At 43.0% G+C, this 14,852-nt stretch overlaps 1 protein-coding gene across 3 annotated transcripts in view; it reads left to right on the top strand.

Annotated features, from left to right (window-relative positions):
- RUNX1 (RUNX family transcription factor 1) overlaps positions 1 to 14,852 on the top strand; it is a 204,359-nt gene that overhangs the window by 114,670 nt on the left and 74,837 nt on the right. For 2 of the 3 annotated variants that reach the window (XM_065402432.1, XM_065402445.1), the window contains exons 3-4: positions 5,387 to 5,640; positions 11,112 to 11,268. In XM_065402432.1, coding sequence (XP_065258504.1) covers positions 5,387 to 5,640; positions 11,112 to 11,268 — 411 coding nt within the window. Of the gene's footprint in view, positions 1 to 5,370; positions 5,641 to 11,111; positions 11,269 to 14,852 lie in introns of those variants that run through there. The other variant, XM_065402439.1, reaches the window with a different exon arrangement.

Here is a 14,852-nt window from a genome sequence, read left to right as displayed (position 1 = left end):
CTTCTGCAGAGGATTTTTGACTAACCAAACAGGCGGCATATTAGGAATTAAATCCCCCCATGAACATGCTAATGAAGGACATGAATTTCCTGTCTCTGGGAGAATTACACAGAGAAATAATCCACGTTAGCTTCATTTTGTGTAAACAAGATCGGGTGCAACTTTAGTGCTTTTCTTTTTGTTAAAAAAAAAATTATTCCTAGCACCAGCCTTGTGAAGCTCCTCGCCCGGGCTCTGGTTGTGTTTGAATGGGAAGTGTTAGCCAAGTTGAACAGAAGGGCGCTGGAGCCGGACAGCGGCTGGCGATTGAGCCGACAGGGTGGGGAGTGTGAAATGTGCCCCTTTCCATAACTTGGGAGGCACACGCCCTCCTAACAGCTGCTTTCACGTGGGGAACTGGTGTGTTGCCCTGCGCTCCTCGCGCAGCCCAGGCTTGGCTGGCGCAGGGAATGCAGCGCGGAACGAGATCTCCCTGCCTGTGCTGGCCGCAGGGGACACGACTGGGGGGTCGTGAGAGCGGCTAAACACGCCTAACACGGGTGTTCCTCTTCCAGCCACGTCTTCTCGCCCGCAGAGCGGGCGCTGCCAGGGACGCGTCCTGCGAGTTGAACCCCTGAGCTCTTAGTTGTGTGGCTCAGGGATCAAACAGTTCTGCGCCCGCCACCTAATCCCGTCCCTGGTTCCCGGTTTGTTAGTTTCTGGAGGGGGGAGCTGGTGAACCCCTCCCAGCAATGGGCCCCACCCTGGCTCGCTGAGCCACCCGAGGCTAGGATCGCTCTTTACCAGTTACCCGCTCAACATTGCCACACTTGGAGATATAAACTGGGGAAAGAAGCATTTCGCCCAGAGCCTGGCTCAGCCGAGCGCTAGATACATGGCATCGTTCATCACCCGGACTCCTTTACTCAGCTCAGAATCTGCTCTCGGGCAGCCTTTCTCTGGGCTGGGGGGGGGGGGGTGTTGTGTGTGTCTCGGGCAGCCTTTCTCCGGGTGTGTGAGTGTGTGTAGCCTGTGCGAAGCTGTGCGGAAAGACCGGGCCTAGCCCCGGCGTGTTTTGCACCAGAGCTGGCTGAGCTGCTGCGGTTCCCTGCACGTGCGGAGCCAGCTCGTCCCATTGCACGGGGTTAAAGGACAGCCGGGCTCGTTCTTCGCCCGGCTTTGCAGGAGAGTGCCGAGGAAAAAAGGCTGTTGGCCCCCTCTACTGTCCGCTCCGCATTGCTGCAGGGGGGAGGCGGTGCAGCGCCACCGCCTTCCCCGGGGTTTATTTGCTGTTTGATTTTGCATTACGGGTTTGGCTTGGATTGCGCAATAAACCGTAGGCAGCTCAGAGACTCAAGGAACAAGCCTTCAGCTCGCTTCCTCTTTGCTGTTAAAGGCAGGGCTTGTCCCTCCTGTTACCACAGTGCAGCTTTTAGCAGTGGTTTTTATTAACCAACGTGCCTGCTCCCGCACTTCCCCTCAGTCATTGGGGGACCAGCTGTTGTTGCTTGCCCTCATCCCTGTTCGGAACTGCTGTCTAGCCTTGCACCATACCCCATATATCCCTGTGTGGGAGCAACTGCAGCTGAGGCCAGGACTGGGGTGGAGGGTAAGGAAATAGCCCTTGTTGTGACACAGAGAGAGAAGGGGTGGAAGGAGCAGCTTCAGGAAGGAAGGAGAGGACAACTTTGTGGCCTCTAGGCCTGTGGGGCATCTCCTGGGAAGGATAAGGAGGCAGAGGCAGGGTGGTTATCTCAAAGGACTGCTAGCTCTGGCATGGCCCAGAGATGTAATTTCATTAAATAATTAGCACAGTTTTAGGTCTCGGCTTGTTTAAATACTGCTGATGGCAAGGAGGGTATGGGCCAAACATATCTGCCAAGTGGCTATGTTAGCTCATGTTGGCCTTGTCTATACTTGTCATTTTCCCCTCAAAATGTCACATCTTTGCTACCAATTCAGCTCCCCCAGCCCTATCAGCAGGAGGCGCACTAGTGTAGAAAAAGCACCAGCAGAAGCCAGCCTTGGTAACCCCTGTTTTATTGAGCTCACAAGGGTGTGAAATTTCAGGGGGGCAAGGCTAGCCAGGACATAGCCATAAGAGAGGCAGCCGGGGCTGGGCCCAGAGCTGCTCTGCAGCACCCTCTGCCAGGAGTGATTCATATTTGGCAAAGGGCAACTGCTTAAAAAAAATCAGAAGAAAAACCGAACTAAACCCATGCCATCAATGTCCACAGTGAAATGCTACGAACAGAAATCCCACTACTTCAATTTTGCCCATGGGCAGCCTAACAGCATGGCTTACCTTCGTGTCCTGAAATAAGCAGGACTTGTAAAGGAAAATACCCTGAATGCAGGGTGGCCAGTGCTGTGCTCCCTGTTTGAAAATTGGAGAGCTGTGTTTTAGAAGTGACTGGATCACCAATCCCACCATAGTGGTGCAGAGGGAACTGTATTTTTTGGCTGGGTCTATGACTTTAGCTGTGACTATAGCACTACCAGAGTGGTCATTCAGGGGCAGATCTTGAGAGGGAGAGGCAGAAGGGGACTATAATAGTAGTTTTGAGAGAGAGGGTAGAGGCCCCTAGCTGTTGCTAGACTGGGGGTGAGTCACTGGGCTCTCAGGGGTGAAAGGACAGTTGGAACAAACTCTGCTGTGGTAAAAAAAAAGAAAGAAAGTGAATGCTTGTGCAAGCTGTAGTTTGCTGGGCCCACAATGTTACTCAAACCTCATTTATCTTGGGACTGTGTAACAGCAGTAGGGCATGGTGGGAACACAGGTAGTGCCATTCGCCCCTGAATTGCCATATCCCCTTGCTGGCTGAATATTTTGTGACTGAAATAGCATGATTTGTGCCTTTTTAAAACGTGATTTGCAGGCATATCTATGGTGGCCATTTGCCAAAGACTGCAATTGTCCTGGCCTCCCCTGTGAAAGAGATTCTAGAGAGACAAGGTGGGTGAGGTAATAGCTTTTATTGGACCAGCTTCTGTTGTGCACATGTTAAAAGCTCAGGAATATGATGGACATTGAAATTGTATAAACCTGAAAGGACCCTAGAGGGAGGAAGGAAGAAGTGACAGATTAAAGTGGGGGAGGCGGGATAGCCTTGCAAAATTGTGTTTGTCCAGACTGTGTATTTTGGGGCAAGTGGGTGCAAATATCATTACACATTTCAATATAGTCAGTCATCGTGATAAAGTTCAAATGATTATATTTGGTGCCTAGGAGAGTAATTTTTCAAGGCAAGGCTGATTATGTACAGTTAACCCTGACCTAATCGACATCCCAGGAACCCACCAATCATCAATTGCCTAGTAGAGGTGGCTTTTAAATGTAGTTCAGACAAAACTGCAGTGAAACCCGGGGGGATTCTGAAGGGCTGGCTTAGGCTAGGGTTTGCTTGTCAGCTGCCATTCTTGGTGCTGGTGTCACTGCATATAATATCCTTTAGCATTAGCAAACCACAGGCAGGGAGCTAAGTGCATTATGCACAGGGCTGCTGCCACTGCCCCCGCAGTCGGTGTTTGCGGTGGGGTCTGAGGAGCACCAGCAGCCGCACATGGTCTCTGCCTCTGTGTGTGTTTTGTGGTGGCCGCGGCATCCCATTGACACTTGGGCTCTTTACAGTAGCTCCGGCGGCAGCGCCCGGGCCAATTCCAGGAGCCCCCGGACTGGAGCCGCGCCCTGGCTGATACCGGAAAGGGATCTGATTGGCCGGCGTCCTCCCCATATGCAAAAGAGCTGAGGGAATGACATTCCTCCGCACTCTTACTGTAAAAGCAAATTCATTTCCAGTCAATCTCCATTCATAGAGCCAGAAGGGCGCAAGGGAGGCGGGAGGACCAGGCTTTCCAGATCAGCATGAGCAAACAAACAGCTCCTCACAGAAGGTCATAAAGCTGTGTAGCCTGTGTTCAGTAGGCAGCCATGAGGAAGCTTTCCCTGTGAACACGTGAAGACTCTCAAGATCTCTCAGCTTTGGAAATGGGCTTTTTTCAGAGCTGTCTTCTGGGCTGGATATTTTAACTTCTACCGAGTCTGTGAACTTTTGTCATTGTCCTGTGTGTATGTGTGTGAGTGCTACAGCTCCTCTCTCTTTTCGGAAGGGACGCTCGCGGTCCTTTGCAAGCAGACATTAGTTTTTGCTTGCCAGCTTTCAGTATCGATCTCGTTGAGGCGAAAAGAGAAAAAAGCGTGTCTCCGAAAGCAGAGTTCCACCTGCTGTGGTTAAAATATTGTCAAGCAGCTGGCTGCTGTGGCCGAATTAGAGGAAGATTCTCTCAGAGATTGCAAAAAAAAAAAAAAAAAAAAAGTTGGCAGTGACTCACCAAACTGCTGCAGACTGTTGGTTGACTTCTGAAGAGTGTGTGAGAGAGAGAGAGCGCGCGAGAGCTGTTGCACACACCAAACCACAGAGAGAACCCACAATTTAACCAACATCCCCAAACCCACGTTTTCATGTGTGGACTTTTTAGCCTCAGAGCTTGAGATCGGCTGCGACCTTTCTAAGATTTAGGAGAGACTTTGTACCAAAGGCATTTATATCTATATTGAATTCCATGCACTGAACATTTTTTCAAAATTACTGACAGATCATGACACGAGTACTTCTAGAGCAACGCAAGTCGAACTACTGGAGCTGATTTTCAAGGCTACTTTAAAAACAAAAAACCCTGCAGAGACCATTAATGGATTTCTGTTGTGTTTAAATTCTCTGCAGATTATACTGTAAATATTTGATGAAGTACAGTATATGTGTGTGTCTGTGTATATATACATTGTTATAGTCAGCTGACCTTTGAAAATCCTAGCTCGCGCATTGTAGTCTTTGAAGACTGAAGCCGATTTTCGCCATTTTAGAGAGCGGCTGTTGTCTATGGAAGATACTGATGTATTTTGTATTCTATTGGGACTTTAGAAAAATCACCTGGAAGAAACTGATAGGGAATTAACTCCTGGGAAGCCCCAGGTTTTGCTTGTGTGTCTGAACGTGTGTCTTAGCTTTCCCCTGCCTAAATATTTCCTCGGTGTGCGGGATTTTTGGAGGGAGCTTTGCCTCTAATAACTCTTGTACCAGCCAAAGACTAAATGTGCAGCCTTCACAGTACACCCCCGTGCGGAAGATTGTTTCGATTATTGGATTAACTCTTCTGTTTCGCAGGCCCAGGAAGCCAAAGAGTTAAAGCTCAGTTTATTCGCTGCCTCAAACTGTTCAGCAAAATTAACTTTGGGCCAGGCATAGAAACGACTCCCCCCCCCCCACCCCCGAGTGCTAAGCCTGTATCCGTTTATGTTGGTCTCCAGAGGGCTGATCGCTGAAGAGTTACACTCGTGTCGCTGCTTTGTAAGAACTCTTGGGAGATTTTTCACTCAACAGGCTTGTTGTGATGCGTATCCCCGTAGATACCAGCACCAGCCGCCGCTTCACGCCGCCCTCCACCACTTTGAGCCCGGGGAAGATGAGCGAGGCGCTCCCGCTGGCCGGCCAGGAGAACAGCGGCGCCCTGGTGGGGAAGCTGAGAACTGCAGACCGCAGCATGGTGGAGGTGCTAGCGGATCACCCCGGGGAGCTGGTCCGCACTGACAGCCCCAACTTCCTCTGCTCCGTGCTCCCGACGCACTGGAGGTGCAACAAGACGCTGCCGATTGCTTTCAAGGTATTTGGCCTTTCAACACTTCTCTGAGGGAGGCATTAAACGGGGGGGGGGGGAATTGGGGCAACGTACAAACTCCTCTGGTGTGCACACGGTCAGACTAGAAACGCAGCGTGCATCTCATGTAACTCCTTCCCGGGGGGGGGGGGGGGGGGCTGTTAATCTGGAGTTTGGAGATGTGTTTTAGGCGTAGTCCCACATAAGGAGGCCGGAGTTGCTGTAGGGACCGGCTCTGGGTATCCTGATTCACTGTGTTGCCCTTTATGCAATGTGGTGCACGCCGGTGAGTATAGCGGGCCCTCCTATTTAACAGTATTAGTGTATTGATTTGCTAACATGAGTCACTGGGAGAAAGGAAGCGTGGGGGCAGGACACTAGCTTTGGAGACTCTCTCTCCAACCGGTCTGTCTCTTCATCTCATTCATAAACATACCATTAAGGAGTGGTTCTATAACAAGCAAAGAACAAGGAGCTCAGTGTGTCTCCCTACCTTGTGTAACAGGATGCAACACAATCAATCACAGGGTGGATACAAGTATCAATAGCCTAAAATGACCCTTTCTGGACGGTAGTGTGTTTTGTACATAGAAATAACCCACGACAATGGGAACATGGCACTTCTAAAAATCGGAGTTTGGGGTACTTCTGGATGAATATGTTTGTAAGACCATAAAGTACTACAGGCCACAATGTTCAAAGTTCTGTGTAAAGTTTCGCACTTACACTGTGTTGAAGGCGCCTAAATAATGGAAACTAAGAGGTGCTAAGCCCCCATTTGTGTAGAATGGCAGGTGTTCATCCCTTTTAAAAGTCAGCTCTTTTTAATTTTGGTACCCAGTTTAGGCAGCGGTTTATTCTGAGCACATAGTGAGTTGGAAAATAATTCGTTTGTTGTTAAATATATCAATGTTTTTCCAGATTATTTTTTAAATCCAGCCCACCTTTGGCAGCTCCATCTATGAAAGGTGCTGGCTTTTCTCCTGATGGAAGTCACTAAGACTTCAAAGGTTCGAAACACTCGCGTAAGGCCACTTATTTATGAATGCTGCAGTTCTTGCACAAAAAGGACGCATGATCTCGCGGTTTCATAGACCATCAACTTTCCACCGAGGGTGGTGGTTTAAAATGAACCGAGAAGAGAGAGAAGTTTAGAAGCTCTTTTTCCCTTTTGATTTTGTTCGTACTTGGAGTTGCTGTAGTACACTTACCCAGCCTGTCTGAAAACGTATGACCTTTTTCTTAAAACAAAAACAAAGAAACAAAAACCCACAAGTGTAAAACTTTAGCAGGACCCCATCTAAGAGATATGCTTGTTCTATATGCTGATATCGACCCCACTGAAGTTTTGTGTCTGCCTCCCTGGATAATCAGTACAATGTGTCTTTACAATCAAGAAGAGTAAAGAATGTAGATTACATTTAGAATATAATTGCTACAGCTTTTCTTGTCTACGTGCTCCGATTTCCTCTTATTTTGATTCAAGTATTCAGTCCCCCCTTACCCGCTTTTTAAAAAAAAAGACTTTGGCCTATAAATAATTTGTTTATAATGCTGAACTCCCTCCCATTGATTTATATGTTTCCAACCATGAAAAAAACAACAACACGTTTTTAATTGTCCCAAAGGATGAGCCCCTGTTACTCCCCTAAAGCCTTTAATGGCGTTAAATGGTTACATTTAAGATCGGGAGTAGGACAGAATCAGCCTGTTTCTTTCACACGGGACAGGGTTCTTTCCACCAAGTTCACCGCTGCCAAACCAGATCAGAGCAGTATCCATTTGATTACGTGGGGTAATCAGTTGAGCTCTTAAAGCCTTAATACGTATCAGAACAGGGCTTTTAGGATAAGCACAAGTGTTTATTTTGCTTCCCGAGGGTTTTGTTTAGGAAGAGAGGGGAGAGGTGGGAGAAAAGAAGGTCAAGTCGGAATGATCAGTTCCGAAAACCAAGATCCCCCTTCACACAAGTTGATGAATTTTTATACCATTAACCATACTAACCTGTACACAACTGCAGGTGAGTAGCTGGGACACTATAACACTACAAGGCAAAGTTATTGCTTTAAAATAGACTGAAAAAAAACCACCTCTGGGTCCCTAAGGGAGCTAGAGAAGCGAAGTCTCGAAATCTGGCTGATACTTTTGAATTCACTTCTTCTATTTCAATGCGCTCTTTGGCGCAGGCTGCAGAGCAGCTGGGGGCTGCCCAGCGTGGCGCGTTTGAAACCGTTTCCTCCTAGCCTGTATTGGAAGGCGAATGAGTCAATAATGTGATTAATACCCAACGCCTGCCCCGCTCCTTCTAAACGTAGACGGAGCACGCAGTGTTTCCACCCAGCCACCTTTTCTCCCCTAGCGCCTCCGAAATGTTGCTGTCTGGTCCCTACTGGAGCTGAGAGCTCAGCAGCTAAAAGGGCTCAGTTCCGCACTCCTGTTTCTGAGCGGATCGTTTGTAATGACATGTTTGAATGGAGAGCGAGCTTTTCTCAGCCAGGTGAATGGCCAGGCTAGGAGGAGGGGAAGGGAGGGTGGATTGATGGGGTTACCTGCCCTCAGCTTCTTTACTGTTAGGAACTCGCGCGTTATGTTTTAAATAACTACCCCCCTCCCCGCTACTTTTGCAAACAAAGTAGGGGAGTCAAACGCTCTAACCTGACAAGATTATTCATTTCTAGCATTAAACCACACACACATACAAGCAAAGGTACAGCGTTTCCTGGTGAACCTCTGAAATCCTATGGTATGAGTCCACCTGCTTTCTGACTAGGTCTGCAGCTCCGCTCCCCGCCCCCCTGCTCACCATCACCAAAACTCCCCGGTTAGTGGGAACTGCAGGGGAATGAGACCTGACGTATTTGACTAATTATAAAAACAAACGCAATCTAATTGTAAATATTACTGTGTGTTTTCCAAATCGTCCCTTTTGAAAGTATTCCGATCCATTTGAAAATAATCTATATCGTGCGAAAACTGGGTAACACATAATACCTAGTTGCACAGAGTTCGGTTCAAATCATCTATATACTGCCAAGATCCTATGCTCAAATATAGGAGTGGGATTTTTAGGGAACTTGGTAATATTCATCATACCAATAAAAACCAAGAGATTTCTACAGATTGATATGCTCTCTTTCCCCCTGTTCTTACACTCCACACAATAAAATAAAATAAAAATTAAAAATCACTTCTTGCATATAGTCTTTAGAATCAGAATTCCATTTTAAACCAAAAACATCCAGGATTTTCTTTCAAAATAAAGGAAAGTTAACAAGGAATTTAAATATTGTAAATTGCAATCATTGATGCAGTTTAATAACAGATTGTAATATAGGTTAATTATTCAATATACTGTTAGGAAATCATCTAAATCCTAATTTAAAAGACCAATTTTGTTTGGTTGGTGGACCAAGATTGGGATGTTTAGGTGTGCTGTGGCATGGGTTTGCTGATATTCTGCCCAGCTCTCTGAAGATATATTTTTAAAAGCTGAACAGTAAAACAAAATACTAGATATCTCCAGTCAGCAAGTTCCTACTTATCTGTTTAGTCTGTTTTATAATGTAAATGTTTGTATTTTGTCAGTGCCTATCATTTACAACTTTTCATTCCAGTTTTTCTTTTTTCTTGTGTGTATGCACACGTTTTTATACTATTTTTATAGTAGTTTCTTCAAATAGCTTATCATAGAAGTTGTCTTTGGTGAATTGTAAATATGGTGAATTTTAAACATATTCTTTTTCAATTTAAGGGCATTATCTCAGTAATTCATGAAGGTTTGTTCTCCACTTAATATACGCATGCAAAATTCCTTAAATAATCACACAAATACTCATGTAAAACAGGGTTTTCCTAGATGTTCTTCCTTATACCTGAAGTCTTTAATACATGTAGAATAATTATTTTATTACAGGCTTTTTAAAAAATAACTTGATAAGCACATCAGGTTCATGATTGTGGATTTTGAGAGCCAAATTGCCACATCACACAACAGTCTGGAGAGAGAAAACATTGCATGCCAAGAACAGGAGGATTTGAAATACATAGTGCTGATAATACAGCATTTTTGCTGTGTACAGATGAAAACAAAAAACAAAAGCATGGGCTGTTGAGGAGGGCTGGGGAAGAGGAAGTAGAAATATATGCACAAAGAGGGAATTTCGATACAATGAGCACAACTCTATATGTGGAATCAAGAATAAGGGTTTAGAACACATCGGAGAACATTAAGGTGCAGAGTGTAGCCTATGTAAGAGAAGGAGAGATCAGAGACTTTTGAAATGTTATGGGAATTATGAGTAAGAAATAAGTATAATAAAAGGAATAGGTAAAGGAGCTGTGGACCTGTTTAGAAATATCAGTGTGATGTGAGAGAAACACACAAACTGGGTTGTGAAAAGTAATGAGACATTTTAACTACATGAACATGAACTAGAAAATGCTAAGAGGAAGGGGAAAAAATCAAGCAGTACCTCTGAGGACACGAAGCAGGACTGCTTACTTCCTCTTAAAATCTATAAAAGAGGAAACTAAAAAGGGCTAGATTTTATTATAATCATTTTATTTTATTTTATTATTTCACTGGTGTAAAACTGGTCTAAGCGCAGTCAGAACTGTGTCTTGCACAAGAGTTTAAGATGAAATTAAATACTAAAATGGTTAATGAAATGAGAACTGTGACACAGTTGAGAGAAATCAGAAAAGTTGAGGCTAGAAATCTAAATATCATGTAGCACATTGTATCAGAAATGTAGCATCATGTATGTTCCTAAATATTAGGTGATATTTTGTAGATATTGGCACTGCTGAAACACAATGGAAACATTAGTGACAGAGCTTAAGCCTTCGATTTAAATGTTTTGGGTTTTATCAGTTCACATTACAATTTTAACGAAGGTTTGGGACAGTTCTAATTTCATTAACTTGCTTTCTTGTTTCTAAAAGGAAAAAAGAAATGGTTTTGTGAACAGTGATCAAATGTATATTTTGGGTCTGATTTCCCACAGTTTTGCACTGGTGTATCGGCATTGAAATCAATGAAATTACATGACACAAAACTGGATTGACACTGTGGGGAATCAATTCTGTTATGTCCAAGAGACAATAGGCCTGGTTTTGCTCTTGTACTAATTTTATACCAGTGTAATTCTATTGACTTTGATGGAGTTATTCCCGACGTACTCTGATGCAATTGAGATCAGAATCAGGCCCTGTTGTTTTGATTTATTTATGTATTGGTAAATATAAATGTATGCATGTTATGTGTATTGTACATATTTATGTGCATTTAGGTGGTTTAGACATGTTTAGTTACAAATATTTTTATCTGGCTCTGTAAGCTACATTTGGAAATATATCCTATTTTCTCCAAGTAGCTTTTTAGTTTATATAATTTGTTGCTTTTCCCCTTTTCATCAGGTTATTTACTGATACATTTCACTTACGAAGACTGAGGATTCTTCTATTTAATCTTTCAGGTAGTGGCCTTAGGCGATGTCCCTGATGGGACACTGGTCACAGTAATGGCTGGAAATGATGAAAACTACTCTGCAGAGCTCAGAAATGCTACAGCTGCCATGAAAAACCAAGCAGCAAGGTTCAATGACCTCAGATTTGTGGGTAGAAGTGGAAGAGGTACGTATTTGCTCACAGCTATATTTTGACTATGTTTACTACTTGAATCAAGTTTCAATTACTTAGGGACAATTTGAACACAAAATATGTCCAGCTTTGGCACTGGAGAATCCTGCAAGATCTGGCTTGTGCAGACTCTCACAGTACAGAAACTGAGCACACATTTGTATTGTTTTACACAAGCCAATCCTCGTTATGATTTACACTTTCTAACAGTGTTCTTATTTAAAAGCATATCCAAAAGACAATCCTGATTGTGCCCTTAGTTACACGGTGCAAGCTCATTAGCTTTACTGAAATCAAGGTGATTTCATTGGTGTAACTAAGGGCTGAACATAGCCCCTACTTCGGATTATATTAATTTGTGAACAGAGCCACAGCTTCAGCTGATGTAAATCGACATGACTTTATTGTCCAAAGCAATGGCTGATAACTCCACTTCTAAGGGACAATGAAACTTTCTATGGTAAAGATAAAGCTTGTCTGTGCAGGAGTCAATGTTCTGGGGGTACATGAGGGGGTGCAGGGTCTTTCCCTCCAGGCTGTGGAATGAGCTCGCTCAGGAGCTCAGGACCATTCCAGACCTCCCCATCTTCTGCTCCAAGTACAACGTGCGCTTCCTTGACCTTGCTTTCTCTAACTTTAACCATATAGCAACATGTGTGTATATGTATGTATGTGGGGGGAGGGCGTATCTATATAGGTTTTATTTTTTTATATTTTACATATAAATTCCACCACAAAACACTCCACTGCACACACTTCTCCCCCCGGGGAGAGGAGGAGAGAACAAACACATGGCAGATGTTAGTCACATTGCTTAATGTAGGGCACTGAGATACTACAGTGATGAGCATAGTATAAGAACCTGAATAGACTAGAATGGAAGACTCCACTGGCTGAGGATCTGGTCCTCTGTATCTCTTTGGTGACTTTTAATTCCAAGTAAGAATAAAAAGGCGTCATTGCTATTTGTAACAACTGAGATTTGAAATTGATATAGAATATAATTCCACCCCCAAAAGATGCTAAAATCCATAAATTATAGTATTAGCACACACACAGTTAATTCATTAACACATGAACAGATGATATGGGGCCTGATTCAATGGGAAAGACTCCCATTGACTTCAGTGGGCTTTAGTTCAAGCCCATAATCATAGAAAACCCAAATTGTAAACAGCCATGTTTATATAACAAGATAATTTTATGAACTCATCTTACGCTGTTCTCCTAACTCATGTAATTAGTCCCATGAACTGTTCATGTGAATAGGGTCTGTTTGCCTGAGTAAGGATTGCTGGATCAGGCCCATAGCAGAAAAGCTGATGAAAATTTGAAAATACAGCCTTCCAGTTTTAGGGTAAGGCACTAAAAGTACTTCTTATTCAGTATGCTTTCATAAAGTGCTTACAAATATATTGTTCTTCTGTTAAGTTCTTATCTTAAAGTGAAGTCAAAACATAAGATTTGGCTGACTAAATACAATATTGTCAGTTAAGGTTAGTTCAGTGTTGTAAAATTTATAAACCAAAACTGACATTATCTGGTGCATTCAAGTAGGTTAGTTTTACCAGTTGTTTTGAGATCTGTTGTCTCTTTGGAACCAGACAGAGCCCTTTATGGCTTATTGTTCTTCCCCACCCCCATTTTTATTTGTCTGTGTACTCTCTGAGTGACCTAGTCTCCTCTTGATGTGTGTGTGCATAACTCCTATAAACATGAACGGTATTATAAGCATACTTCAGGAGGATTGCATAGCTGGCCCATTCCTGTTCCTTGCAAAGCTTATTACAATGGGAGTGAGATCAGTCTTTTGACTGAAGAAGTTACGCTGATTATAGACAGCAGAATTTATTTGCTTTTGAAATGAAACTCGTATTTTGTAGATTTTTTTTTCTAATATAAAATCCATGTACAATTTGAGAAAACCATACCCCTTACAGATTTAAAGATGAGACATAAATTCAGAAAGCAAATACATTTTATGTGTAAAATATCCAACCAGGCCTGAAATGTCCTGTAGCTTCGTTAGCCTGATATCATTCAAACCTGGTTGTTTGGGTTAGCTTCAGAATCCAATTGGCGGCGGGGGGGGGGGGGGGGGGGGAAGACTGCAGTTGAAAATGTAGCTTAGTAATGCTAAGGAAGGATAATAATAGGGTAATGCAGGGATAATTATATCCATTTACTGAAAACATAAGAGATGCTGTAATGTATAAAAGTATCAGTCATTAAACATGTTCATTTGTTATATTAAAGGTTCCACCTTTTCAGTAAATGGTATTTGCATTATGATTCAGAGATGAGTGTTTAGAAAACATTTTGAAGATTCAAATGAATAGCTGGCAAAGTGGTTGAGAAGCTAATAAAAATAGACTTGCAGTTTGGTTCCTGGCCATGCTAATGAAGCTAGAAATCACAACTGTGGTCTGTATGATTTTTCAAGGTCAAAATTTGATAGCTGAGAGAGAACACTAATTGTCCAAAAGAAAAACCTTGTAGGGAAGATTTTTGTAACCATTTACTTTGCTAATACCTTTTGGTTGCTAATAACAACAATCATTTATATACAATTAGAAGTTTTATTTTAAAAAATACTGTGCTTGCTGTGATATCTTAGATTAAAAAAAGGTTATATGGGGACCTTGAATGCTACTAATCAGTCTTGGAGGTTTAATCTCATAAACTCCATTAGCTATCCAAATTTTGAGTGAATGACTAATATATGTTTTTGTTTACTCATATAACACTGAACCGTTTTCCAAAGGTGTGGCTTGTTTGCATTTGGGTGCATGATTTCTGATGTTATGTTCTGTTGCGTTTGCATAAAGCCTAAATAATAAGGTAGCTGCTGCATCAAAGTGCATTGCTTCTTTTGATTCTTTAGTATAGGAAAATCAAGTGAAACTCTGTTTGCTGTGTAATATTTGAGCTTGGGTAAATTCAGCTCCCAACAGTGGTAATGTGATGCCAATTATACATTAACAGCCATTGGAAGTTTGAGTCAGTTATGGTCATTGTGGATACCATTTGTGTGGTTTGAATTACTTGAAATCACTACTCTGATGTAACAAAGAAGGGCTCTACACTGTGACAATTCAAGTTCATGTCTCACTTTCTCTTATGATGTGTCAGTTATCATGGGAGGTGTAAACATCACTGTTAAAAACCTCACAGAAGTGTTGACAATCCACTTCTCATTTTCAGAGGATAGAAAATAATCATTCTCACTAATTTTAACAATTACCCTTAATTCTGACCCTCGGCGGTGCTGTAAAAGGAATGTGAGACATTAACTGTAAATATAGGTAACTATAGCTATTGTTTCATGTGTCCTTGTTTAAGACAATAGGTCAGATTCTCACCTATGTAAATTGACGATGCTCCATTGACTTTAATGGAATTACACTAGTTTACACCACTTGAGGATCTGGGCCTGTGTGCACTTTGATGCACAAGTGTGTGCCAAATAGTGGCTGAAAGATAATCAAATAACTGAGCTATATTTCGATGTTCATTTTACATTTAATAGTGAAGCAACAGGCCTGTATTGCTATTGCTGGGCATGCAGTGTGATGTTC

Source organism: Emys orbicularis, chromosome 1 (genome assembly GCF_028017835.1).
Source record: "Emys orbicularis isolate rEmyOrb1 chromosome 1, rEmyOrb1.hap1, whole genome shotgun sequence".
Classification (NCBI taxonomy): Eukaryota; Metazoa; Chordata; order Testudines; family Emydidae; genus Emys; species Emys orbicularis.
Note: the sequence above shows the minus strand (reverse complement) of the source record. Positions and strands in the feature narration are given on the sequence as shown.